Genomic DNA, 26,372 nt, shown 5'->3' with positions numbered 1-26,372 from the left:
GATATGTTTTACTTTTAATTTCTGATTTTGTTAATTTGGATACACTCTCTGTGCACTCTGGTTCATCTGGCTAAGGGTTTATCTATCATGTTCTTGAAGAATGAACTCCTAGTTTTGTTGATTATTTGTATAGTTCTTTATGTTTCTACTTGGTTGATTTCAGCTCTGAATTTGATTATTTCCTGCCATCTTCTCCTCTTCAGTGTATTTGCTTCTTTTTGTTCTAGAGCTTTCACATTTGCTGTTAAGCTGCTAGGGTATTCTCTCTCCAATTTTTCATAGAGACAGTCAGTTTTCCTCTTAGCATTGTTTTACTGTGTCCTATAGGTTGAGGAATGTTGTGCCTTTGTTTTCTTTAAATTGTACAAAACTCTTTAATTTATTTCTTTATGTCTTCCCTGACTCAATTACCATTGAGCAGAGAGTTTTTCAGCTTCCATGTGTAGGTGGGCTTTCTATTGGTATTGAAGACCATCTTTATCCTGTGGTGATCTGATAGGAAGCATGGGATAATTTCAGTTTTCTTGCATCTGTTGAACATTATTTTGTGACCAGTTACATGGTAAATTGAGAAGAAGGTATATTCTTTTGTTTTAGGATGAAATGTTTTATAGATATCTGTTAAATGAATTTGGTTCATAATTTCTGTTAATTTAACCATGTCTCTCTTTAGTTTCTGTTTCCATGATCTTCCAGTTGCTGTGAGTGGAGTGTTAAAATCTTCCACTATTATTGTGTGAGGTACAATGTGTACTTTGAACTCTAGTAAAGTTTCTTGCATGAATGTGGGTACCTTTACATTTGGAGCATGTATGTTCAGAACTGAGTGTTCTGGTAGATGTTTTTCTTTCATGTGTATGAAGTGTCCTTCCTTGCCTTTTTTGATAACTTTTGGTTGAAAGTTGATTTTATTGTATATTAGAATGGTTATTCCAGTTTGGTTCTTGAGAAATTTTGCTTGAAAATTTTTTTCCAGCTTTTTCCTCTTAGGCGGTATCTGTCCTTGTCACTAAGGTGTGTTTCCTGTATACAGCAAAAAATGCTTATTCCTATATCAAGTTTGTTAGTCTAGGTCCTGATATTCTCTCTTCTATCTCTTGCATTCTGTTGGTGATTCTTGTATCTATGGCTCCTTTTCTCTTCCTTTGGTTTTCTTTCTTTCTTTTTTTTTTTATTAACTTGAGTATTTCTTATTTACATTTCGAGTGTTATTCCCTTTCCCGGTTTCTGGGCAATCATCCCCCTAATCCCTCCCCCTCCCTTTCTTTATGGATGTTCCCGTCCCCATCCTCCCCCCATTGACGCCCTCCCCCCAAAAATCACGTTCACTGGGGGTTCAGTCTTAGCAGGACCAAGGGCTTCCCCTTCCACTGGTGATCTTACTAGTATATTCATTGCTAACTATGAGGTCAGAGTCCAGAGTCCAGGGTCAGTCCATGTATAGTCTTTAGGTAGTGGCTTTGTCCCTGGAAGCTCTGGTTGCTTGGCATTGTTGTTCATAAGGGGTCTCGAGCCCCTTCAAGCTCTTCAAGTTCTTTCTCTGATTCCTTCAACCGGGGGTCCCATTCTCAGTTCAGTGGTTTGCTGCTGGCATTCGCCTCTGTATTTGCTGTATTCTGGCTGTGTCTCTAAGGAGCGATCTACATCCGGCTCCTGTTGGCCTGCACTTCTTCGCTTCATCCATCCTGTCTAATTGGATGGCTGTATATGCATGGGCCACATGTGGGGCAGTCTCTGAATGGGTGTTCCTTCTGTGTCTGTTTTAATCTTTGCCTCTATTCCCTGCCAAGGGTATTCTTGTTCCCCTTTTAAAGAAGGAGTGAGGCATTCACATTTTGATCATCCATCTTGAGTTTCATTTGTTCTAGGCATTTAGGGTAATTCAGGCATTTGGGCTAATAGCCACTTATCAATGAGTTCATACCATGTGTGTTTTTCTGTGATTGGGTTACCTCACTCAGGATGATATTTTCCAGTTCCAACCATTTGCCTACGAATTTCATAAAGTCATTGTTTTTGATAGCTGAGTAATATTCCATTGTGTAGATGTACCAGATTTTCTGTATCCATTCCTCCGTTGAAGGGCATCTGGGTTCTTTCCAGCTTCTAGCTATTAAAAATAAGGCTGCTATGAACATAGTGGAGCACGCGTCTTTTTTATATGTTGGGGCATCTTTTGGGTATATGCCCAAGAGAGGTATAGCTGGATCCTCAGGCAGTTCAATGTCCAATTTTCTGAGGAACCTCCAGACTGATTTCCAGAATGGTTATACCAGTCTGCAATCACACCAACAATGGAGGAGTGTTCCTCTTTCTCCGCATCCTCGCCAGCATCTGCTGTCCCCTGAGTTTTTGATCTTAGCCATTCTCACTGGTGTGAGGTGAAATCCCAGGGTTGTTTTGATTTGCATTTCCCTTATGACTAAAGATGATGAACATTTCTTTAGGTTTTTCTCAGCCATTCGGCATTCCTCAGCTGTGAATTCTTTGTTTAGCTCTGAACCCCATTTTTAATAGGGTTATTTGTCTCCCTGCAGTCTAACTTCTTGAGTTCTTTGTATATTTTGGATATAAAGCCTCTATCTGTTGTAGGATTGGTAAAGATCTTTTCCCAATCTGTTGTTTTGTCCTAACCACAGTTTCCTTTGCCTTACAGAAACTTTGCAGTTTTATGAGATCCCATTTGTCGATTCTTGATCTTAGAGCATAAGCCATTGGTGTTTTGTTCAGGAAATTTTTTTCCAGTGCCCATGTGTTCCAGATGCTTCCCTAGTTTTTCTTCTATTAGTTTGAGTGTATCTGGTTTGATGTGGAGGTCCTTTATCCTCTGGGACTTGAGCTTTGTACAGGGTGATAAACATGGATCGATCTGCATTCTTCTACATGTTGCCCTCCAGTTGAACCAGCACCATTTGCTGAAAATGCTATCTTTTTTCCATTGGATGGTTTTGGCTCCTTTGTCAAAAATCAAGTGACCATAGGTGTGTGGGTTCATTTCTGGGTCTTCAATTCTATTCCATTGGTCTATCTGTTTGTCTCTGTACCAATACCATGCAGTTTTTATCACTATTGCTCTGTAATACTGCTTGAGTTCAGGGATAGTGATTCCCCCTGAAGTCCTTTTATTGTTGAGGATAGTTTTAGCTATCCTGGGTTTTTTGTTATTCCAGATGAATTTGCAAATTGTTCTGTCTAACTCTCTGAAGAATTGGATTGGTATTTTGATGGGGATTGCATTGAATCTGTAGATTGCTTTTGGTAAAATGGCCATTTTTACTATATTAATCCTGCCAATCCATGAGCATGGGAGATCTTTCCATCTTCTGAGGTCTTCTTCAATTTCTTTCTTCAGAGTATTGAAGTTCTTATTGTACAGATCTTTTCCTTGCTTGGTTAAAGTCACACCGAGGTATTTTATATTATTTGGATCTATTATGAAGGGTGTTGTTTCCCTAATTTCTTTCTTGACTTGTTTCTCTTTTGTGTAGAGCAAGGCTACTGATTTATTCGAGTTAATTTTATACCCAGCCACATTGCTGAAGTTGCTTATCAGCTTTAGTAGTTCTCTGGTGGAACTTTTGGGATCACTTAAATATACTATCATATCATCTGCAAATAGTGATATTTTGACTTCTTTTTTTCCGATCTGTATCCCCTTGACTTCCTTTTGTTGTCTGATTGCTCTGGCTAGAACTTCAAGAACTATATTGAATAAATAGAGAGAGAGTAGGCAGCCTTGTTTAGTCCCTGATTTTAGTGGGATTGCTTCAAGTTTCTCTCTATTTAGTTTAATGTTAGCAAATGGTTTGCTGTATATGGCTTTTACCATGTTTAGGTATGGGCCTTGAATTCCTATTCTTTCCAGGATTTTTATCATGAAGGGGTGTTGAATTTTGTCAAATGCCTTCTCAGCATTTAATGAAATGATCATGTGGTTTTGTTCCTTCAGTTTGTTTATATAATGGATCACGTTGATGGTTTTCCATATATTAAACCATCCCTGCATGCCTGGGATGAAGCCTACTTGATCATGGTGGATGATTGTGTTGATATACTCTTGGATTCCGTTTGCCAGAATTTTATTGAGTATTTTTGCATCGATGTTCATAAGGGAAGTTGGTCTGAAGTTCTCTTTCTATGTTGGGTCTTTGTGTGGTTTAGGTATAAGAGTAATTGTGGCTTCATAGAAGGAATTCGGTAGTGCTCCATCTGTTTCAATTTTGTGGAATAGTTTGGATAATATTGGTATGAGGTCTTCTATGAAATTCTGATAGAATTCTGCACTAAACCCCTCTGGACCTGGGCTCTTTTTGGAAAAGTCTGGTGTGATTCTGATAGGTCTGCCTTTTTATGTTACATGACCTTTTTCTCTTACTGCTTTTAATATTCTTTCTTTATTTTGTGCATTTGGTATTTTGACTATTATGTGACGGGAGGAGTTTCTTTTCTCGTCCAATCTATTTGGAGTTCTGTACGCTTCTTGTATGCTTATGGGTATCTCTTTCTCTAGGTTAGGGAAGTTTTCTTCTATGATTTTGTTGAAGATATTTACTGGTCCTTTGAGCTGGGAGTCTTCATTCTCTTCTATACCTATTATCCTTAGGTTTGATCTTCTCATTGAGTCCTGGATTTCCTGTATATTTTGGACCAGTAGCTTTTTCCACTTTACATTATCTTTGACCATTGAGTCGATGATTTCTATGGAATCTTCTGCTTCTGAGATTCTCTCTTCCATCTCTTGTATTCTGTTGGTGAAGCTCGTATCTACAGCTCCTTGTCTCTTCTTTTGGTTTTCTATATCCAGGGTTGTTTCCATATGTTCTTTCTTGATTGCTTCTATATCCATTTTTAATTCCTTCAACTGTTTTATTGTATTTTCCTGGAATTCCTTCAGGGATTTTTGTGACTCCCCTCTATGGGCTTCTACTTGTTTATTTATGTTTTCCTGGAATTGTTTTAGGGATTTTTGTGATTCCTCTCTGTAGGCTTCTACTTGTTCTCTAAGGGAGTTCTTCACGTCTTTCTTGAAGTCCTCCAGCATCATGATCAAATATGATTTTAAATCCAGATCTTGCTTTTCTGGTGTGTTTGGATATTCAGTATTTGCTTTGGTGGGAGAATTGGGCTCCGATGATGCCATCTAGTCTTGGTTTGCGTTGCTTGAGTTCCTGTGCTTGCGTCTTGCCATCACATTGTCTCTGGTGTTACCTTGTTCTGCTATTTCTGACAGTGATTAGACTGTCCCCTAGGCCTGTGTGTCAGGAGTGCTGTAGACCTGTTTTCCTGTTTTCTTTCAGCCAGTTATGGGCACAGAGTGTTCTGCTTTCAGGTGTGTAGTCTTTCCTGTCTACTGGTCTTCAGGTGTTCCTGTGGGCGTGTGTCCTGAGTCCACCAGGCAGGTCACTTTGAGCAGAAAAGTTGGTCTTACATCTGGTCTCAGGTCTAGAGTTGCTTCTCAGAGCTGGGTTTCAGTTCACTGTGAGGGCAGCAACTAGAAGGGCCTGCCCTGCCTTTTTCCGGGACCCTGTGCACAGGGCGCCCAGGTGGCACTAGGCATTTTCCTCTGGAGTCAGAAATGTGGGCCGAGAGTAGTCTCCTCTGGCTTCCCAGGCATGTCTGCCCTTCTGAAGTTCTAGCTTTCCCTCCACGGGATTTGGGTGCTGTTTGTCCAGGTTCCTTCATATCCGGTCAGTGTCTGGACCCTGAGTGCCCCTATCTTCCTGTTTCCAGAGGCCCTATACAGTTTCCTTTTGGGCCAGGGATGTAGGCAAGGGTGGGCAGTACTGGTGGTCTCTTCTGCCCTGCAGTCTCAGGAGTGCCCACCTGTCGGGGCAGTGGGCTCTCTCTCCCATGGGGTTTGGGAGCAGGGAACTGTGGGCTGGGATCAGCTAGGTTTGGGTCCCAGGGAGGAATTTTGCCTTGTGTGTTCTCAGTCCTTCGGGCAGATCACTTGAAGCAGAAAAGTTGTTCTTACCTCTGGTCTGAGGCCTGGAGTCACTTCTCAGACCCGTGTTTCAGCTCTCCGTGAGGGCAGCAAGCAGAAGTAATTTTTAGTTTTGTTAAAAGAAAATTAATTTCTTTCTTTTCCTTGGAAATATTACCATCATTTTGTTGCAGTTATCCATCTATTACTCTGTGTAGTGCTGGGTTTAGGAAAAGATGTTGTGTAAATTTAGTCATAGAATTTCTTAGTTTCTCTATAAATGTTAATTGAGAGTTTAGCTGGGTATAGTAGCCTGGCTAGCATTTGCGTTTCCTTAGGCTCTATATGACATCTTCCCAGGATCTTCTGGATTTTACAGACTGTTTAAAAATCTGGTGGAATTCTGATAGGTTTGACTTTATTTGTTGTTGACATTTTCCCCTTGATGTTTTTATCACTTTCATTTTTATTAAATTATTATTATGATAATTATTATTTATATTGGATATATTTTATTTACATTTCAAATGTTATCCTTTTTCCCAGTTTCACATCCATAAAACCCGTATCCTATCCCCATATTCTAACTTCTATGGCAATGTTCTCCCAGCCAACCACCCTCCCCTTCAGGCCTTCCTGACAGGAAATTACCCTACACTGGTGGCGGTAGGTCAAGCTTTGACAGTACAAAGGGCTTCTCATCTCATTGTTATACAGGGGTTTATATATCCTGTTGATTTTCTCAAAGAACCAAATTTGGGTTTTGTACATTCTTTGTAGAATTCTTTTTGGTTCTACTTGGTTGATTTCAGCCCTGAGTTCGATTACTTCCTGTCATCTACTTCTCTTGGCTGTATTTGCTTCGTTTTGTTCTAGAGCTTTTAGGTGTGCTGTCAAGCCACTAGTGGATGCTCTTTCCACTTTCTTTTTGGAGGCACTCGGAGCTATGAGTTTTCCTCTTAGCACTGCTTTCATTGTGTCCCATTATTTGGGGTATGTTGTGCCTTCATTTTCACTAAATTCTATAATGTCTTTAGTTTCTTTCTTTATTTCTTTCTTGATCAATTTATCATTGAATAGAGCATTGTTCAACTTCCATATGTATGTGTTCTTTCTGTTGTTTTTGCTGTTATTAAAGACCAGCCCTTGTCCATGGATGCATGGGATTATTTCAATCTTCTTGCTTCTGTTGAGGCCTGTTTTGTAACTAATTTTATGGTCTATTTTAGAGAAGGTACCATGAGGCACTGACAAGAATGTATATTTTATTGTTTTATGTTGAAATGTTCTATAAATAACTGTTAAACCCATTTGGTTCATAACTTCTCTTCGTTATTCTATGTCTCTGTTTAATTTCTGTTTCCATGATTTTTCCACTGATGAAAGTGGGGTGTTGAAGTCTGCCCCGATTTTTTGTGTGAGGTGCACTGTATGCTTTGTGTTTCTTTTATGAATGTAGCTGCCCTTGCATTTGGAGCATAGATATTCATGATTGAGAGTTCATCTTGGTGGATTTGTCCTTTGAAGAATATGAAGTGTCCTTCCTTATCTTTTTTCAAACTTTTGGTTGGAAGCCAAATTTAATGGATATTAGAATGGCTGTTGTACCTTGTTTCTTGAGACCATTAGCTTGGACAATTGTTTTCCAGCCTTTGTCCTCTAAGGTAGTGTCTGTCCTGTCACTGAGGTATGTTTTGTGTATGCAGCAAAATGTTGGGTCCTCTTTACATATCCAATCTCTTAGTCTATTTTTGTATTGAGGAATTTGAGTCCTTTGATGTTAAGAGATATTAAGGAATAGCTATTGGTGTTTCCTGTTATTTTTGTTGTTAGAGGTAGAATTATGTTTATGTGGCTCTCTTCTTATGTGTTTGTCACAAAAGATTACTTTTTTGCTTTTTCTAGGGTGATGTTTCCTCCTTGTGTTGGAGTTTTCCACCTATCATCTTTTGTAGGGCTATATTTATGGAAAATTATCGTGTAAATTTTATTGTGTCATGGAATATCTTGGTTTTGGCCTCTACAATAATTGAGAGTTTTGCTGGATAGAGTAGCCTGGGCTGGCATTTGTGTTCTCTTATGGTTTGTAGGATGTCTGCCCAGGATCTTCTGGATTTTATAGTCTCTGGTGCGAAGTCTGGTGTAATTCTGACACTTCTTTTTTATATGTTAGTGTGCATTTTCCCCTTACTGCTTTTAATATTCTTCGTTTTGTGCTCTTGGTGTTTTCACTATTATATGAAAGGAGGAATTTCTTTTCTGCTTTAGTCCATTTTGAGTTCTGTAGGCTTCTTTTATGTTCATGGGCGTCTCTTTCTTTATGTTAGGAAGTTTTCTTCTATAATTTTATTCAAGATATTTACTGGCCCTTTAATTTGGGGGCCTTTCCTCTCTCCTATACCTATTGTCCTTACATTTGATTTTCTCATTGTGTCCTGGATTTCCTGGATGTTTTGTACTAGGAGGTTTTCATGTTTTACATTTTCTTTGACTGTTCTGTCACTGTTTGCTATGGTATCTTCTGCACCCAAGATTCTCTCTTTTATCTCTTGTATTCTGTTGGTGATGCTTGTGCCTATGACTCCTGATATTTTTCCTAGGTTTTCTATCTCCATGGTTGTCTCCTTTTGTGATTTTTTCTTTTGTTCAATTCCTTTACCTGTTTGGCTATGTTTTCCTGTAATTCTTTGAGGAATTTTTTGGTTTCCTCTTTAAGGGCTTCTACTTGTTTACCTGTGTTGTCCTGTATTTCTTAAAGGGAGTTATTTATGTTCTTTTAAAAATCCTCTATCATCATCATGAAATTTGATTTTAAATCCAAATCTTGATTTTCTGGTGTGTTGAGATATCCAGTATTTGCTTTGGTGAGAGAACTGGGTTCTGATAATTCCAAGTAGTCTTGGTTTCTGTTGCTTAGGTTTGTGCACATGTCTCTTGTCAACTGTTTTTTTTTTCTGGTGTTTGATGATCCTGCTGTCTCTGACACTGGCTTGGCCAACATGTAAGCCTGCGTGTCAGTCCTCCTGGGGACTGGTTTTCTTCCAGCATGAAATGTGTACAGAGAGCCATGGGACCAGGTCAGCTCCCAGCGCAGGCACACATACTGTAAGTTTCCTGTCCCAACTGCTCCTAGGCCCTGTGTCCAGAGGGTTCTACGCGAGTTCCTATTGGGCCTGGAATGTGAGCAGAAGTGGAGGTCTCCACTGAGCTCTCAGGATTATTCACACTTCTGAGAGTCCAACTCTCTCCCACATAGGCTTTGGGCACAGCAAGCTGTGGGACCTTGTCAGCTACAGGCATAGGCAGAAACAAGAAGGATCCTGTCTCACAATGCTCCTGGGTTTGTGTGTCCTGAGGGCTCCAGACTGGTCCCTCACAGCAGAAGTGGGGGTTTTATCTCTGCTCTCAGGTGTGTCAGTGCTCCTGGTGTCCAGCTTTCAGCTCTTCCTCCTCCTCCTCCTCCTCCTCCTCCTCCTCCTCCTCCTCCTCCTCCTCCTCCTCCTCCTCTTCTTCTTCTTCTTCTTCTTCTTCTTCTTCTTCTTCTTCTTCTTCTTCTTCTTCTTCTCCTCCTCCTCCTTCTCCTCCTTCTTCTCATTATTATTATTATTATTATTATTATTATTATTATTATTATTTTCTTCTTTTTTGGTACTCTCCAGATTTTAGTCCCCTCCTAGTCCACTCTCTGACAGTTCTATTTCCATACCTCCATCCCTTTCCCCCCATCTCCACTTGCATGTCTCCACTCCACTCACCCCACCAGATCTTTAAACTCTCTGGGGCCTCCCACTTCTTGAGTGCTAGGTGCATCTTCTGTGAATGACCCAGACATGACAGTTTTCTGTGTACATGTGTTAGGGGCCTCATATCCATTGTTTTATGGTGACTGGGTGGGCATAAAGTTTCTGAGAGATCTTGGGGGTCCATGTTAAATTGAGACTGCTGGTCCTCCTATAGGGTCACCCTATCCCTCAGCTTATTCCAGAATGTTCTAATTCAACCACAGGTGTCAGCAGCCTCTGTTCATTGGATGGCTGAAAATATGTGCATCTGACTCTTTCAGCTGCTTGTTGGGTCTTTTGGAGGGCATTCATGATAGTTCCCTTTTTGTTAGCACTCCATAGCCTTAGTAATAGTATCAGGCCATGGGGGCCTCTCCTTCAGCTCCCACTTTGGACCAGTCGCTGGACTTTTCCTCAGGCTCTTCTCCATTTCCTTCCCTATAGTTCTTTTAGGCAGGAAGAATTATGGGTCAGAGTTTGGACTGTGGGATAGCAACACCATCCCACACTTGATGCCCTGTCTTTCTGTTGGAAGTGGGCTCTACAACGTCCTTCTCCCTACTGTAAAGCATTTCGTCTATGGTCCCTCCATCTGAGTCATGAAAACATCTCTCCTTGCAGGTCTCTGGTACATTCTGGAGGGTCTTCCCAATTTTCTACCTCCGGTGGATGCCTAATCACATACTTTCTGCTGGCCCTCAGAGCTTCAGACATTTCTTCCCACCAAATACAAAATCATTTTCCCACTCTCTTTCCCTCCCATTTTGTTCACTACCCTTTTTGTTGCTTTCTTCTCCCTCCAAAGTGGGACTGAGACATCCTATCTTTGGTCCCTCAGCTTGTTGACCTTTTAGAGTTCTGTGAACTGTATCTTGTATATTCTGTATTTTTATTTGACTAATATTCACTTATTAGTGACTACCTACTGTGCATGTTTTTTGGGTCCAAGATATCTCACTCAGGATTATATTTTGTAGTTATATCCATTTGCCTACAAAACTCAGGATATCCTGGTTCATAATAGCTGAGATGTATTCCATTGTGTAAATGAACCAAATTTCCTGCATCCATTTTTCTGTTTTGAAACATCTGGATTGTTTTCAACTTCTGGCTATCACAAATAAGGCCACTGTGATCATAGTGTACCTGTGGCTTGGTGGGGCATCTTTGGGATATATTGCTGGGTATTGAGTGGCCAAATACCACTCCCCTTCTGCCCTGTTCTTTCTTCAGGGATAGACTGGTAGTTTGTTTTCTCCCTAGAAGACATCACACCCTGAGTCATCCCCGAAGAACCATTGCACTCGGAGCATTTGATACAAAATCATATGACATACTGTAAGATCTGCTGCACTCAGAGTATCTGATACCACAGCTGGAGACATCCCAGGATATCTACTTCACTCAGGACACCACAGCTTGAAGGCCTCCTAGGAATTCCCCTTACTGCTTTTAATATTCTTTCTTTGTTTTGTGCATTTGATGTTTTGAGTATTATGTGCCAAGAGGAATTTCTTTTCTTTTTTTTTTAATTTTATTTAGCATAATTTTTTCTGTTTTTCATTGGATATTATTCATTTGACTTTCAAATGTTATCCATTTCCTGGTTTCCCATGCAAAAAACTGCTATTCCATCCCCTCACCCTACTACTGTGAGGGTGTTCCCACACCTACCCATTGAATCCCTCCTGCTTACCTGCCCTGACATTCTCCTCCACCTGGGCATGGAAACTTGACAGGACCAAGACCCATTGACACCCAACAAGTCAGTTCTCTGCTACATATGCGACTGAAGCCATAGGTCCATCCCTGTGGATAATTTGGATGGTGGTTTAGTCCCTAGGACCTTTGAGGAGGGGTTTCCATATTGTTGTTTTTCTTATGGGGTTACAAAACCCTTCATATCCTTTAGCCATCACTCTAAAGCCTCCAGTGGGGACCCTATTTTCAGTTCAATTGGTGGCTGTGAGCATCTGTCTCTGTATTTGTCAGGCACAGGCAGAGACTCTGAGGAGACAGTTATGTCAGGTTCCTGTCAGCATGCCCTCCTTTTTTATTTGTTCTGCTATCCCATGTCCCTCTTTGAGGCAGGCTTTGTGTCCAAGAACTGTGGTCTGGGCACAGATGAAGACTGGAAAGCTAATTTTCTGTTTCTTTTTTTTTTATGGTATTTTTCTCTTAGTACTTCATCTATCCATGCTGAAGCACACCTCAGTACTCCTTTCCTTAAAAATTTAAGTCACATTTATTTATTTATTTATTCACTTATATTTATTTATTTATTCACATTTATTTATTAATTTATTTATTCAGTGTGTGTGTGTGTGTGTGTGTGTGTGTGTGTGTGTGTGTGTGTTTCTGGTGTGCTCATATGCCACTGTTGCCATATAGAAATCAGAGGACAACTTCTGGAATTTGGTTCTCCCCTTCTACCACAGGGAGTCTGGGGATTGTTCTCAGGCTTACCCTCTGAACCATCACATTAGCTCTTTCTGTCCTTTTAAAGCTGTAATAGTATTCAATTGTCTCTATATATCACCTTTAATTTTCCATTCATCCGTCAGTAGAAGGATGACTTGAAAGATTAGAGGTATGTATGAAGACATCATACATGGAGGAAACAGTGCTGGATGGAGGTTCCCTCAGATAAAGAACCTGGCAATGTAGTAAGCAAACTCCTAGGTTCATGCTGTCTGCTTTCAGGGATCCAGGACTGTCAGATTATCTGGAGTTATAAAGAACTGTTATTGTTAGGAACACAGCCTTGATTTGGTGAGCATGGTAATGCCATGGAAGACTAATGATCAATGAAATGAATAGAAAAACAGCAGTATGTTAATTAGCTGGGATTTATTCCTCTTCAGGAACAGACAAAGGAAACATAGATGGAGGGTTTCCTGGAAAAAGAGATATTTGGGAATATTTCTAGTTGTTTGGAGACCAATAGGAAACAAAAAGAATTCCAACTTCCAGTCTTGGCTTTTTAAGTGATAAAAAACTATTCCCACCTTTCTGAGGATATGCCAGATTGATTTCCAGAGTGGTTGTACCAGTTTGCAATCCCACCAATACGGAAGGAATCTTCATCTTTCTCCACATCCTCGTTATAATTATCTGGCATCTGTGTTTTGATCTTAGTTATTCTGAGTGGTCTGAAGTAGAATCTCAGGGTCACTTTGATTTGCATTTTCCTGATGACTAAGATGCCTCACAGCCTTACAAGTTTCCCTACCTATTCAATATAGAATTTGAGGTCTAGCCAGAGCAATTAAACAACAAAAAGAGGTCAAAGGTACACAAATTGAAAAAGAAAGAAGTCAAAATATCACTCTTTGCAGATGATATGATAGTGTACATAAGTGGCCCAAAAATTCCACCAGAGAAGTCCTACAGCTGATAAACAACTTCAGCTAAGTGGCTGGATATAAAATTAGCTAAAAGAATCAGTAGCCTTCCTCTACTCAAAGGATAAACAGACTGAAAAAGTAATGAGGGAAATGAACCCCTTCATAATAGCCACAGATAATATAAAATACCTTGGTCTGACTCTAACCAAGCAAGTGAAATATCTGTATGACTAGAACTTCAAGTCTCTGAAGAAAGAAATTGAAGATGATCTCAGAAGATGGAAAAATCTCCCATGCTCACAGATTGCCAGGATTAGCACACTAAAAATGGCCTTCTGGCCAAAAGCAGTCTAAAGATTCAGTTCAGTCCCCATCAAAATTCCAACTCAATTCTTCATAGAGTTAGAAAGAGCAATTTACAAATTGATGAGGAATAACAAAAAACTCAGGATAGTGAAAACTATCTTTAACAATAAAAGAACTTCAGGGGAAATCATCAGCTCTAACTTCAAGCTGTATTACAGAGCAATCATGATAAAAGCTCCAAGGTGTTGGTATAGATTTAGGCAGGTACATCAATGGAATAGAATTGAATGCCCAGAAATAAACATACAAGCCTATGGTTGCTTGATTTTTTAAAAAAAGGAACTAAAACCTTCCTGTGGGAAAAAGATAGCATTTTCAATAAATGGTGCTAGTTAAACTGAAAGAGAGCATGTAGAAGATTGCAAACTGACACAATCTTATCTCTTTATAAAAAACTCAAATACAAATGGATCAAGGACCTCCACATAACACCAGATACACTGAAATTTTGTCTTCTGTTAAGAAGACAAATTGGGGAAGAGCCTTGAACACATAGGCTCAGTGGAAGATTTCCTGAATACAACACCAATGACTTAAGCTCTAACACAAAACATTTGAAAAATGGGACCTCATAAAATTGCAAAGCTTCTTATGTAAGGCAAAGGACACTGTCAATAGGGCAAAACATCAACCAAAAATTTGGGAAAATATCTTTACTATTCCTACTTTGGAGATGGGGCTAATATATACAAAGAACTCAAGAGGTCAGACTCCAGAGAATAAAAGAATCCTATTACAGTGATGTACAGAGCTAAACAAAGAATTCTGAGAAATAATAAATGGCTAAGAACCACCTAAAGAAATGTTCAACATCCTTAGTCATCAGGGAAATGCAAATCCAAACAACCCTGAGATTCCTCTTCCCACCAATCAGAAAGGCTAAGATCAAAAACTCAGATGATACTCAGACCCCTCTGGAAATCAGTCTGGTTATTCCTCAGAAAACTGGACACCATATTACCTGAGGACCTCGCTGTACTACTATTGGGCATACACCCAAATATACTCTAATACATAACAAGGACACATGCTCTACTATGCTCATAGCAGCTTTATTTTTAATAGCCAGAAGCTGGAAAGAACCCACATGTCCTCAACAAAGGAATGGATACAGAAAATATAATGCATTAACACAGTAGATTACTACTCAGCTATTAAAACAATAACTTCATGAAATTCATAGACAAATGGATGGAACTAGAAAATATCATCTTGAGTGAGGTAACCCAATCACAAAAGAACACACATAATATGCACTCAGTGATAAGTAGAAAGCTTAGAATACCTCAGAAAAAATTCACAGATCATATGAAGCTCAAGGATAAGAAAGACCAAAAAGTAGATGCTTCAGACATTCTTAGAAGGGAGAACAAAATACTCACAGTAGGATAAGGAGAGACAAAGTGTGGATTAGGGACTGAAGAAAGGTCATGTAGAGATTGCCCTACCTGGGGATCCTATGCATATGAAGCCAGAAAGCCCAGTCACTATTGCTGATGCCAAAAAGTGCTTGCTGACAATAGACTAATATGATGTCTCTTGAGATGGTCTGCTAGAGCCTTACTGATACAGATGATTATGCTTGCAGCTAAGCACTGAACTCATCAAGGGGACCCCAAATGAGGAGTTAGAGAAAGGATTGAAGGAGCTGAGGGGTTTGCAATCCCAAAGGAAGAATAACAATGTCAACCCACTAAACCCCCAAAGCTCCCATGGAGTAAACCACCAACCAAAGAGTACAAATGGACAGACCTATGGCTCCAGGTGCATATATAACAGAGGATGGCATTGTCTGGCATCAATAGGGTGAGAAGACCTTGGGCCTGTGTAGGCTCATTTCACTAATGTAGAAAAATCCCAGGGTGTTGATGTGGGAGTGGGTAGGTGGAAATGGGAGCATATTCATAGAAACAGAAGGAAGGAGAGTGGAAATCACACAGAGAGAAAAGAGGATAACATTTGAAATGCAAATACATAAAATATTCAATAAAAATAAACATAAAACATAATTTACTCAGGAATGTTGAATAGGGAAGAAACACCTTAAAAAATGTTCAACATCCTTAGTCATCAGGGAAATTCAAGTAAAAAATGACCCTGAGATTCCACCTTTCGCCAATCAGAATGGCTAGTATCAATAACTGTGGTGACTGCACATGCTGGTGAGGATTTGGGGAAAGAGGAACATTCTTTGATTTTTGGTGGTATTGCAAGCTTGTAAAAGCACTTTGGGAAACAATCTGGTGGTTCCACAGAAAATTAGAAATAGTTTTACCTGGAGACACAGCTATATACCACTACTGGGCATATACTCAAATGATGTTCCAACACATAACAGTTATACATGCTTCACTTTGTTCATAGCAGTCAGAAGCTTGAATCAACCCAGATGTCTCTCCACAGAAGAACTGATACAGAAAGTAGGGTACAATTACATAAAATATATCAATAGAGTAACCTATTAAAATATCTTGAGTGTGATATCCCAGACCTCAAAGGACATACATAGTTTGTATTCACTGATAAGTGCATATTAGACCCAAAGCTCAAAATTTTCATGATACAACTCCAAGACCATATAAAGCTTAACAAGATCAAATGCCACAGTTTGGCTACTTCAAACCGATTTAAAGTTGGGAATAAAATAATCACAGGAGTCAGAGGTAGGGAGGGAGGGATCTGGCTGGGAGAGGGTAGAGGAATAAAAATGAGGGGTGGGGACAGGACCAGTTATAGGAAGAGACAGGAGAGAAGTCCAAAGTGCCAGGAGAAGGAATTAAAATATGTTGGGGTGGGTGCTCGGGAGCCTGAGGAAGATTTAAAAAGTCCCATGCTAGAGTTGCAAGAGACTCCTAGGACCCACTGGGGATGATAGTAACCAAAATACCCAACAACAGGGAAATAGATCTTGAAGAGACTACTTCCATTAGATAAACATGGTATCCAGTTGAGGAATGTGGCCACCCACCCATCTCAAAATTTTCAACCCAGAATTGTTCCTGTCTAAAAGGAATGCATGGACAAAAATGGATCAGAAGCTGAAACAAAGGCAATTCAGAGACTGTTTCACCATAGCAACCATTCCATCCATAGACACCAAGCCCTAATACTATTGGGGGTGTAAAATGTGCTCACAGACAGGAAGCAGGTATGGTTGTCCTCTGAGAGGCTCTGCCAGCACCTGACTAAGACAAATGCAGTTATTCATAGCCAACCATGGGACTGTGCCTGGGGACCATAATGGAAGAGTCTCAGGGAGGGAAGAAGGAGATGAAAGGGATTGCAAAGCCATTAGAAAAGGAACAGTATCAATTACCTGGACCCCTCAGAGCTCTAAGGGACTAAACCACTAATCAAACTGTATACATGTACTGGTCCATTGCTCCCATTTGTTCCTGAGGACTGCCTCATCTGGCATCAGTGAGAGAGGAGGCACTTGGACTTGTGGAAACTTGATTCCCCAGAGAAGGCAGATGTCAGAGGGGTGAGATGAGAGTGAGTGGATGGGTTGGGGAATACCATTATAGAGACAAAGTCGAGGGATATGACATGAGGAATTTGTGGATGAAAGACTAAAAGGGGGATAACTGTTAAAATGTTATTAATTAATAAAATTATTAATAAAAATGATTCAGTGTATCTGATTTTATGTTGAGGTGCTTGACTTGAGCTTTCTGAAAGTTGATAAATATGGATCTATACTCATTCTCCTACATACAGATCTATCATTAGACCAGCACCATTTATTGAATATGTTTTAAAGCCACAATTGCAACATTTATGATTAGAAAAAATCCATGAAGCTGCATTGCAAAGGGAGATGAGTGTCTTTTTCTGGTTGGTATCAATAGAGAATGCTAGAGCTTTTGATAGTGTTGGTCATACAATATTAGATGCACTGAAGACCCTCTAGAAATTATGATGATATTAAGATGACAATTAGAAAACTAACTATGTTTTGTTTATAATTGTGCTTCAACATTTAAATCTATAATCTTATTGACAATCCTGTAGCACATGATCTTTGCATCTTTGTCACCTGCATTCCTCCCCTTCTCTTCTTTATGTTGTGGAGGTCACCAATGTGTCTTGTTCTTTCTTCACAACTTAGTATCTTGTCGTTTATATGATCAAACATTTCAAATTATATAGATTATATTGCTAATTGATGTTCACATAAAGTGGAGCATGGTTGCACTGACTGTGAATCTATCTAATCTTGCTAGGAGTGATTCATCACTTCATTTATAAAATTTGAACTTTGTTCAGAGTGTGCAGCTAGCTCTTGTTAGTGCATTAAAAAACTTTGTGATTTTGTTTAAAGCAAACTCTCTATACAAGCTTGGTGCAGCTAGCATAATGTCTCTACTTCCTTATTTGTACTAAATCAATTCGTGTTTCCTAATAAATAAGGGGTAGTCTAGCTATGGATGCCTTAAAAATATAAAGGATCAGTGAACCTCAGGGACAAAGAAACTCATTGTAACCCAGTGTTGATATAGTGAAGGGGATGTAAAGCATTAGAGTCAAGTGCCTTTCAATATTCTTTCTATGTTTAGTATGTAAGCTTTCTTTGAATAAATGCATCTCCCTATGACCGGATAAGATGAAACCTCAATCTTATTAACAATATAGATTTGTCCAATCTTTTCTATTCAATTGTAGTTGATTTTTCAAGGACAATATTTATCAGAAAATTGTATCAATCCATTCTTAGGAAAATGGCAATCAGCAGATGAACTATACACAAGAACATCTGGCAATCCTGGTGACTAATTTGTTTATTGGTGGAACAGAGACATCAAGCTTAACGCTGAGATTTGCACTTTTGCTCTTGATGAAGTACCCACACATCACAGGTAAGGACATAAGTGTTGAAGCACAACATTCCCGGAGGATCCTGGGAAGACACAGCTTATGTCCTGCAGGACTTAGTATTTAGGATATCAGTATTTAGCTTTCTGTTCCATTGTCTTTAATGAGATTGATAACTGAATGAAACGAAGAGACCTTCGGTTTTGAAAAAGCCATCAAGGTTAGTCCTTTGCCAGAGTTCTCTTGCACCTTGAGCGTACATTTGTTTATGATTGCATAGTGTTGTCTTCCCCTAAATCAGGCCTTCAGAGCAGATGAATTCTTGCAGCTGCTTTCACCTTTGTGATAAATCTAATTCTGGTGTAGATAAAAGAATACTCATCTCATTAAGGCATAAAATAAAGTCCAGTATTTTATGTGTTTCTGTGGGAAAGTTTTTATTCTGTGAAGCATTTTAAATTGTTTGGTTCATCATAATTGTATTGCCCTTAAGGTCAAGGTCATGATGTCAAATTTATAGAATACAGAGTTTTATCATTTCCAATAAAAATTATCATGAATAATATTTTTCCACATATATGACAAAGTTTCATTTTACAATTATCATTATTGTAAAATTTTATTTTTAAATAGAACCATGTGTTCAAAATTAAACATACATACCCTGTGTCAATATTACAATTACCCTGTGATGAAATCACAATAGCATAATTTTTAAACAGAATTAGTTCATGTAGGCTAGCAAATGAAGATAACAGTAAACAACAGAATGCTTCATAATATAACTATAATAAAGTAGTAGTGAAGATTGAGGGAGGAAATGTCGTGGAAGGTGATGGGGTTACATAGGCTTGAAGAATTGTTATAGAATAGGAAAAGCATACTGTGCCTTACCAGTTTCCCTAGGAATCCCTCTTTTTTATTTTTTATTAGACATATTTCTTTACTTACATTTCAAATGTTATTCCTCTTCCTGGTTTCCTGTCCATAAGCTCACATACTCTCTCTTCCCCTTCCCCCATATGGGTATTCCCCCCATACATCCTCCATACTGACCCCCTCACATTTTCCTGCAGTGGGGGGGGTCCAACCTTGGCAGGACCAAGGGCTTCCCCTTCCACTAGTTCCCCAACAAGGCTATTCTCTGCTACATATGCAGTTTGAGCCCTAGGTCAGTCCATGTATAGTCTTTGGGTAGTGGTTTAGTCCCTGGAAGCTCTGGTTGGCATTGTTGTTTTTATGGGGTTGCAAGCTCCTTCATCTCTTTCAATCCTTCCTCTAATTCCCCACAAGGGGTCCTGTTCTCAGTTCAGTGGTTTGCTGCTAGCATTCACCTCTGTATCAGGAGAGATCTGTATCCAGTCTTTTTCAGCATGCAATTTTTAGCTTCATCAATCTTATCTACTTTTAGTGGCTGTATATATATATGGGCCACATGTGTGGCAGTCTCTAAATGACCGTTCCTTGAGTCACTGCTCTAAACTTTGCTTCCCTATCCCCTCCTATGGATATTTTCCCCCTTTTAAGAAGGAGTGGGAGCATCCGCATATTGGTCATCCTTCTTCTTGAGCTTCCTGTTGTCTGTGCATCTTGGGTAACTCAAGCTTTTTGGCTAATATCTACTTATCAATGAGTGCATACAAAGTGTGTTTTTATGTCATCGAGTTGCCTCACTCAGGATATTTTTTAGTTCATTCCATTTGCCTAAGAATTTCATGAAGTCATTGTTTTTAATAGCTGGGTAGTATTCCACACTAGATGTACCACAGTTTTTGAATCTGTTCCTCTGTTGAAGATCATCTGGGTTCTTTCCAGCTTCTGTCTAATATAAATAAGGCTGCTATGAACATAGTGAAGCATGTGTCTTTAGTGTATGTTGAAGCATCTTTTTGGTATATGGGCAGGAGAGGTATAGCTGGGTCTTCAAGTAGTGGAATGTCCAATTTTCTGAGAAACCTCCAGATTAATTTCCAGAGTGGTTGTACCAGTTTGCAATCCCACCAACAATGGAGGAGTGTTCCTCTTTCTCCACATCCTCGCCAGTATCTGCTGTCACCTGTGTTTTTTTATCTTAGCAATTCTGACTGTTGTGAGGTGGAATCTTAGGGTTGTTTTGATTTGCATTTCCCTGATGAACAAGGAAGTTGAACAATTATTTAGGTGCTTTTTGGCCATTCGATAATCCTCAGCTGAGAATGTTTTGTTTAGCTCTGTACCCTATTTTTTTAAATAGGGTTATGTGGCTAACCCTAACTTCTTGAGTTCTCTATATTTTGGTATTAGCCCTCTATCAGATGTAGGATTGGTAAAGATCTTTTCCCAAACTTTTGGTTGCTGTTTTGTGTAAATATCACTGTCCTTTGCTTTACAGAAGCTTTGCAGTTTTATGAGGTCCTATTTGTCAATTCTTGATCTTAGAGCATAAGCCATTGGTGTTTTGTTCAGGAAATTTTACCCATTGCCCATGTGTTCAAGACTCTTCCCCACTTTTTCTTCTATTAGCTTGAGTGTATCTGGTTTTCTTTTTATCTTACAAATGTACATAGAACCAGGTTGGAACTGGTGTCTGCTCTGCTCACTAATCCTTTAATTACTTTATCATTCAGATGAGCGTTTATACAACATAAAACATAGAATTACTTTAATTTTTTCATGATATATAAGGCACAAATTTTTATTTTTAACTCTGTTTTTCATACTTAAATTTTTTCATAACGGAAATTTCCCAAGACAAGAAAAGACAAAAGGAACATAGAAGAGAGATGAACTATTAACTGTGGTAAGAAGCACAGAAAACAACAGATACAGAGCCAAAAGACAGATGGAGACCCGGTTTCTGTCTTGTGCTTGGTTACACGAGATCCATTTCTACCACATGGCTAAAACAAAAAACTGTCAAAACACAATGTTGATCAACATATGAACAAGTATATTATATATCATTGATATTAATTTAAAATTGTATAACAACTTTTAAATTGCTAAGAATCTCCTTCTAAGTATATGTGTAGCTAAGCAACTTCACTATTGATCATACACAAGTGAATTAGTTTGCACATCTCATATATATATAAATATATATGTGTGTGTGTCTGTGTGTGTGTGTGTATGAATCTACTTACTCATAATATAACCAGATGCTACTCAACAGATAAACTGATAGACAAATGACAACGTCTTTAATATAATGTACAGCAATAAAAAAGTTGAATTCTTCTATAGGCAACAACATAGATGTTAGAGTTAGCTCCTTTTTTTAATGGATATTTCTTTATTTACATTTCAAATGTTAAAACCATCCAATGGAAAAAAGATAGCATTTTCAACAAATGGTGCTGGTTCAACTGGAGGCTAGCATGTAGAAAAATGCAAATCGACCCATTCTTATTGCCCTCTACAAAGCTTAAATCCAAGTGATCAAGGACCTCCACATCAAACCAGATATACTCAAACTAATAGAGGAAAAAGTGGGGAAGATTCTCGATCATATGGACACTGGGGAAAACTTCCTGAACAAAACACCAATAGCATTACTTTAAAAAATAACCAGGAATCCATGTGCAAAAGAACACTGAAATATTGACAGGGAAAGGATTATGTAGAGGGTGAAAGTGGAGAAATGGCAATGTTGAATAGAGAGTCTCAGAGCCATTTACTCTACTCTTTCATGAATAACAAAACCCTGTTTTTTTTCCTTTGGGAGACTTTTAATGACTGCTCATTTTTCTTTGGGTATTATAGAACTGTTTAGATGGTTTATCTCATCCTAATTTAACCTCTGTATCTGGTATAGGCTTTTAAAGTAGGGTCTGATGTTTTTTTTTTATTGTTTTGGGCATTTTTTGTTTTTTATTCAGTTTTGTTTTGTTTTTATTAAGTACCCTCGATTTCTGTTGTTATATCTCCCATTCATTTTTGATTTTGTTAATTTGGGTATTAGCCCCAAAATTGCAATACCTAATAATAAATTTACAGATAAGACCAAAATGTAGATGCTTAAGTCCTTCTTATTAGGAAGTACAAAATAATCACCAGAGGAAATACAGGGACAAAGTGTAGATTATGTGTAGGGAGTGGCACATATAGATAAAAAGATGGCGCTGACATCAGGTGGTTGTTTGTGGTAAACAACCTTACAGAGCATGTGTTGGCATACCTCTGGCATCTACAAGGAGGGGGTGATATTCATGCTAATGAGGTATTTCATGCTCCACCAATCCCTAGAGGACAAATATACAGCCATAGCCTGTTTTGTATATAAGGCTAGTGCCTTTGTTGCTTGGGTCCCTGAATCAACAATGAGGTGTTCCTGCAATAAAGGCTGTTAGGAAGAATCCGACAGTGTTTTGTCTTCCTTGCTGGCCGAGGTGGGCATGACAATTAGGGACTGAAGAAAAGGTCATCCATAGACTGTCCCACCTGGGGATCCATCCCATATGCAGCCAACAAACTCAGTCACTATTGCTGATGCCAAGAAATGCTTGCTGACAGGAGCCAGATGGGGTTCTTCTAAGCGGCTCTGCCAGAGCCCTACTGATACAGATGAGGATGCTTGCAGCTAACCATTGGACTTAACAAGGGGATGTCAATGTCACAATTAGAGAAAAGACTGAAGGAGCTGAAGGGGTTTGCCACACCATAGGAAGAACAACAATATCATCCAACAAGATCTCACCAGAGCATCCAGAAACTAAACCAAAGCCAATATGTACACATGGAAGAACACATGACTCCAGCCACATATGTAGCAGAGGATGGCATTGTCCAGTATCAGTAGGAGGAAATGTCCTTGGTCCTGTGAAGGTTCATTTCCCCAGTGTAGGGGAATGTCAAGGTGTTGAAGGGGGTGTGGGTAGGTGGGAGTGGGAGTATTCTCCTTGAAGTAGGAGGAGGCAGTATGGGGTATGGGAAAGGTGGGAAATATAAATACATCAAATATCCAATAACTATAAAATTAAAACTAAATAAATAACAATAAAAATAATAAAAAATGAATATAAAATTCTTGATGTACCACACAGGCTGTAATATATTATAAACATCTCTGTGTTTTGCATAGACATTTTTTCCAAGTAGTCCTCAGAAATAACATTATTAATACCAGAATGTATACAATGGAATGATAGCACAAAAATATTCAGGTTCATTGACAACTTCACTTAAAATAGTGACACTACACCAGAATTCTCAAGAGTAGGTAGTGATTGTATTGTACATAAAAAGGCAAGATTGTAAATATCAATCTTCAACTTTAAATGCTGTTCCCTATTTTGCTTTTTTTATGACTCCTTGTAGGAGGTTTTCTACCCAATTGTTTAGAGTAACTTTCTGGGAAGCAATTAACTCTAGATACCTGTTTAATTTATGAGAGAAGTTGATACTTTCAGGGAGTTTTCTGGGCACTAGAATTAGAAAGCCCCACATTTAATACTTATCTGGGGATACTGCAGGAATAAATAGAGGATGAGGAACAATACGGAATTAATGTGTCTTCTGATGTCTTCGTTAAATGCACATTTATTCTAGTCTTTGAGACATACACTTGAATAGTGGGAACTCTAAATCATGAAAGGGAAAATTACTAACAAAAGTGAACAGCATGCATTAATTCAATTAATTAAATAAATTAATTAAAAGTATATCTACAATGTAAACTAACTCATATTGGAGATAGGGAGTCATATTTATATGTCTGCAACTCATTACACATCTGTCTATATTACTAAATATGGTAATTTAAGAATGATGCATGTGGTGTGTGTATTTATGTGTAAATGTTATATATATATATGTATATGTTCATTATTTACTTATGGAAACATTTAAAAATAAAATATAGACATAACTGATATGTTCTGGTACCAATACGTCAAAAATATTGTATATAGTCGAGTACATAAAATACTGATTTTTTAAAATACAATGATATTTTTAAATAATTGTTAGTGATAAACCTTCACACTCATAATTAAAAATAAGACAGGCAGAATAAAATTGCACAAAGACTTTCACATACATAATTTTAAATCAGTACTACATTCTCTAATTTAATAATTGATTTCTGATATATTTTATTGATGTTTTTAATGTCAAATTAATTGAACCCTGTTTTATGGCTATCAATATTTAACTATAACTCATATCATTTGATATCATGGATAAAAACAATTAGTATATAGTAATGAATCATATTAGCTAAGTGATAGAACAATAGTATAAATGTATATTAGAATAATCCTATGTATCTAAGTTTACTTCTCAGTATGAAATATATATTCAAAATTCTATTGACTACTTTCTTCATGGCCTAGGAATCCATGCATTAATAGGAGATACAGGCTACATTTTTCCTACTCTAAAATTTGTCATTTTTTATATCCAGATAAAGTCCAGGAAGAGATTGGCCAAGTGATTGGGAGACACCGCAGCCCCTGTATGTTGGACAGGATCCACATGCCCTACACAAATGCCATGATTCATGAGGTTCAGAGATATATTGACCTTGCCCCAAATGGTTTGTTGCATGAAGTGACCTGTGACACTAAATTCAGAGACTACTTCATACCCAAGGTAAGCTTTTTTCTCTCTGCTATACTTCTGTGCTCTTGATATTCTCACCAACAAAGATAGGAAAATGAACCTCAGGCATTTGCAGTACAATAGAAGAAATATATATATATATATCAGTCAGAGAAAAGTTAAAATATTAAAAAAAAATCCTGAAGCGAGCTAAACAAAGAATTCACAGCTGAGGAATGTCGAATGGCTGAGAAACACCTAAAGAAATGTTCAACATCTTTAGTCATAAGGGAAATGCAAATCAAAACAACCCTGAGATTTCACCTCACACCAGTGAGAATGGCTAAGATCAAAAACTCAGGTGACAGCAAATGCTGGAGAGGATGTGGAGAAAGAGGAACACTCCTCCACTGTTGGAGGGATTGCAGACTGGTACAAGCATTCTGGAAATCAGTCTGGAGGTTCCTCAAAAAATTGGACATTGAACTACCTGAGGATCCAGCTATACCTCTCTTAGGCGTATACCCAAAAGATGCCCCAACATATAGAAAAGACACATGCTCCACTATGTTCATAGCAGCCTTATTTATAATAGCCAGAAGCTGGAAAGAACCCAGATGCCCTTCAACAGAGGAATGGAAACAGAAAATATGGTACATCTACACAATGGAATATTACTCAGCTATCAAAAACAATGACTTTATGAAATTCTTAGGCAAATGGATGGATCTGGAAAATATCATCCTGAGTGAGGTAACTCAATCACAGAAGAACACACATGGTATGCACTCATTGATAAGTGGATATTAGCCCAAATGCTTGAATTACCCTAGATGCATAGAACACATGAAACTCAAGACAGATGATCAAAATACGAATGCTTCACTCCTTCTTTAGAAGGGGAACAAGAATACCCTTGGCAGGGAATAGGGAGGCAGATTAAAGCAGAGGAAGAAGGAACACCCATTCAGGACTTGTCCCACACGTGGCCCATACATATACAGCCACGCAATTAGACAAGATGGATGAAGCAAAGAAGTGCAGGCCAAGAGGAACCGGATGTAGATCTCTCCTGAGAGACACAGCAAGAATACAGCAAATACGTAGGCGAATGCCAGCAGCAAACCACTGAACTGAGAACGGGACCCCTGTTGAAGGAATCAGAAAAAGGACTGAAAGAGGTTGAACGGGTTTGAGACCCCATATGAACAACAATGCCAACCAACCAGAGCTTCCAGGGACTAAGCCACTACCCAAAGACTATACATGGAGTGACCCTGGGCTCCAACCTCATAGGTAGCAATGAATGGCCTATTAAGAGCACCAGTGGAAGGGGAAGCCCTTGGTCCTGCCAAGACTGAACCCCGAGTGAACGTAATTGTTGGGAGGAGGGCGGTAATGGGGGGAGGATGGGGAGGGGAAAACCCATATAGAGGGGGAGGGGTAGGGGGGGCTAGGGGGATGTTTGCCCAGAAACCGGGAAAGGGAATAACATTCGAAATGTAAATACGAAATACTCAAGTTAATAAAAAAAAATCCTGAAGCAAAATATTCAGGAACTATGCAGTAGTATGAAGGTACCAAATATAATTAATTAAATAATAATAGGAACAGGAGAAG

At 38.7% G+C, this 26,372-nt stretch overlaps 1 protein-coding gene across 2 annotated transcripts in view; it reads left to right on the top strand.

The window, feature by feature from the left end:
• The window catches only part of Cyp2c12 (cytochrome P450, family 2, subfamily c, polypeptide 12), a 62,059-nt gene that overhangs the window by 21,675 nt on the left and 14,012 nt on the right, over positions 1-26,372 (top strand). Inside the window, exons 6-7 of one of the 2 annotated variants that reach the window (NM_031572.2) lie at positions 18,136-18,277; positions 24,616-24,803. In NM_031572.2, the coding sequence (NP_113760.2) occupies positions 18,136-18,277; positions 24,616-24,803 (330 nt within the window). Of the gene's footprint in view, positions 1-18,135; positions 18,278-24,615; positions 24,804-26,372 lie in introns of those variants that run through there. The other variant, XM_063281071.1, reaches the window with a different exon arrangement.

Source organism: Rattus norvegicus, chromosome 1 (genome assembly GCF_036323735.1).
Source record: "Rattus norvegicus strain BN/NHsdMcwi chromosome 1, GRCr8, whole genome shotgun sequence".
Taxonomy (NCBI): domain Eukaryota; kingdom Metazoa; phylum Chordata; class Mammalia; order Rodentia; family Muridae; genus Rattus; species Rattus norvegicus.
The sequence above is the reverse complement of the archived record's forward strand: the minus strand, read 5'-3'. Positions and strand labels throughout refer to the sequence as shown.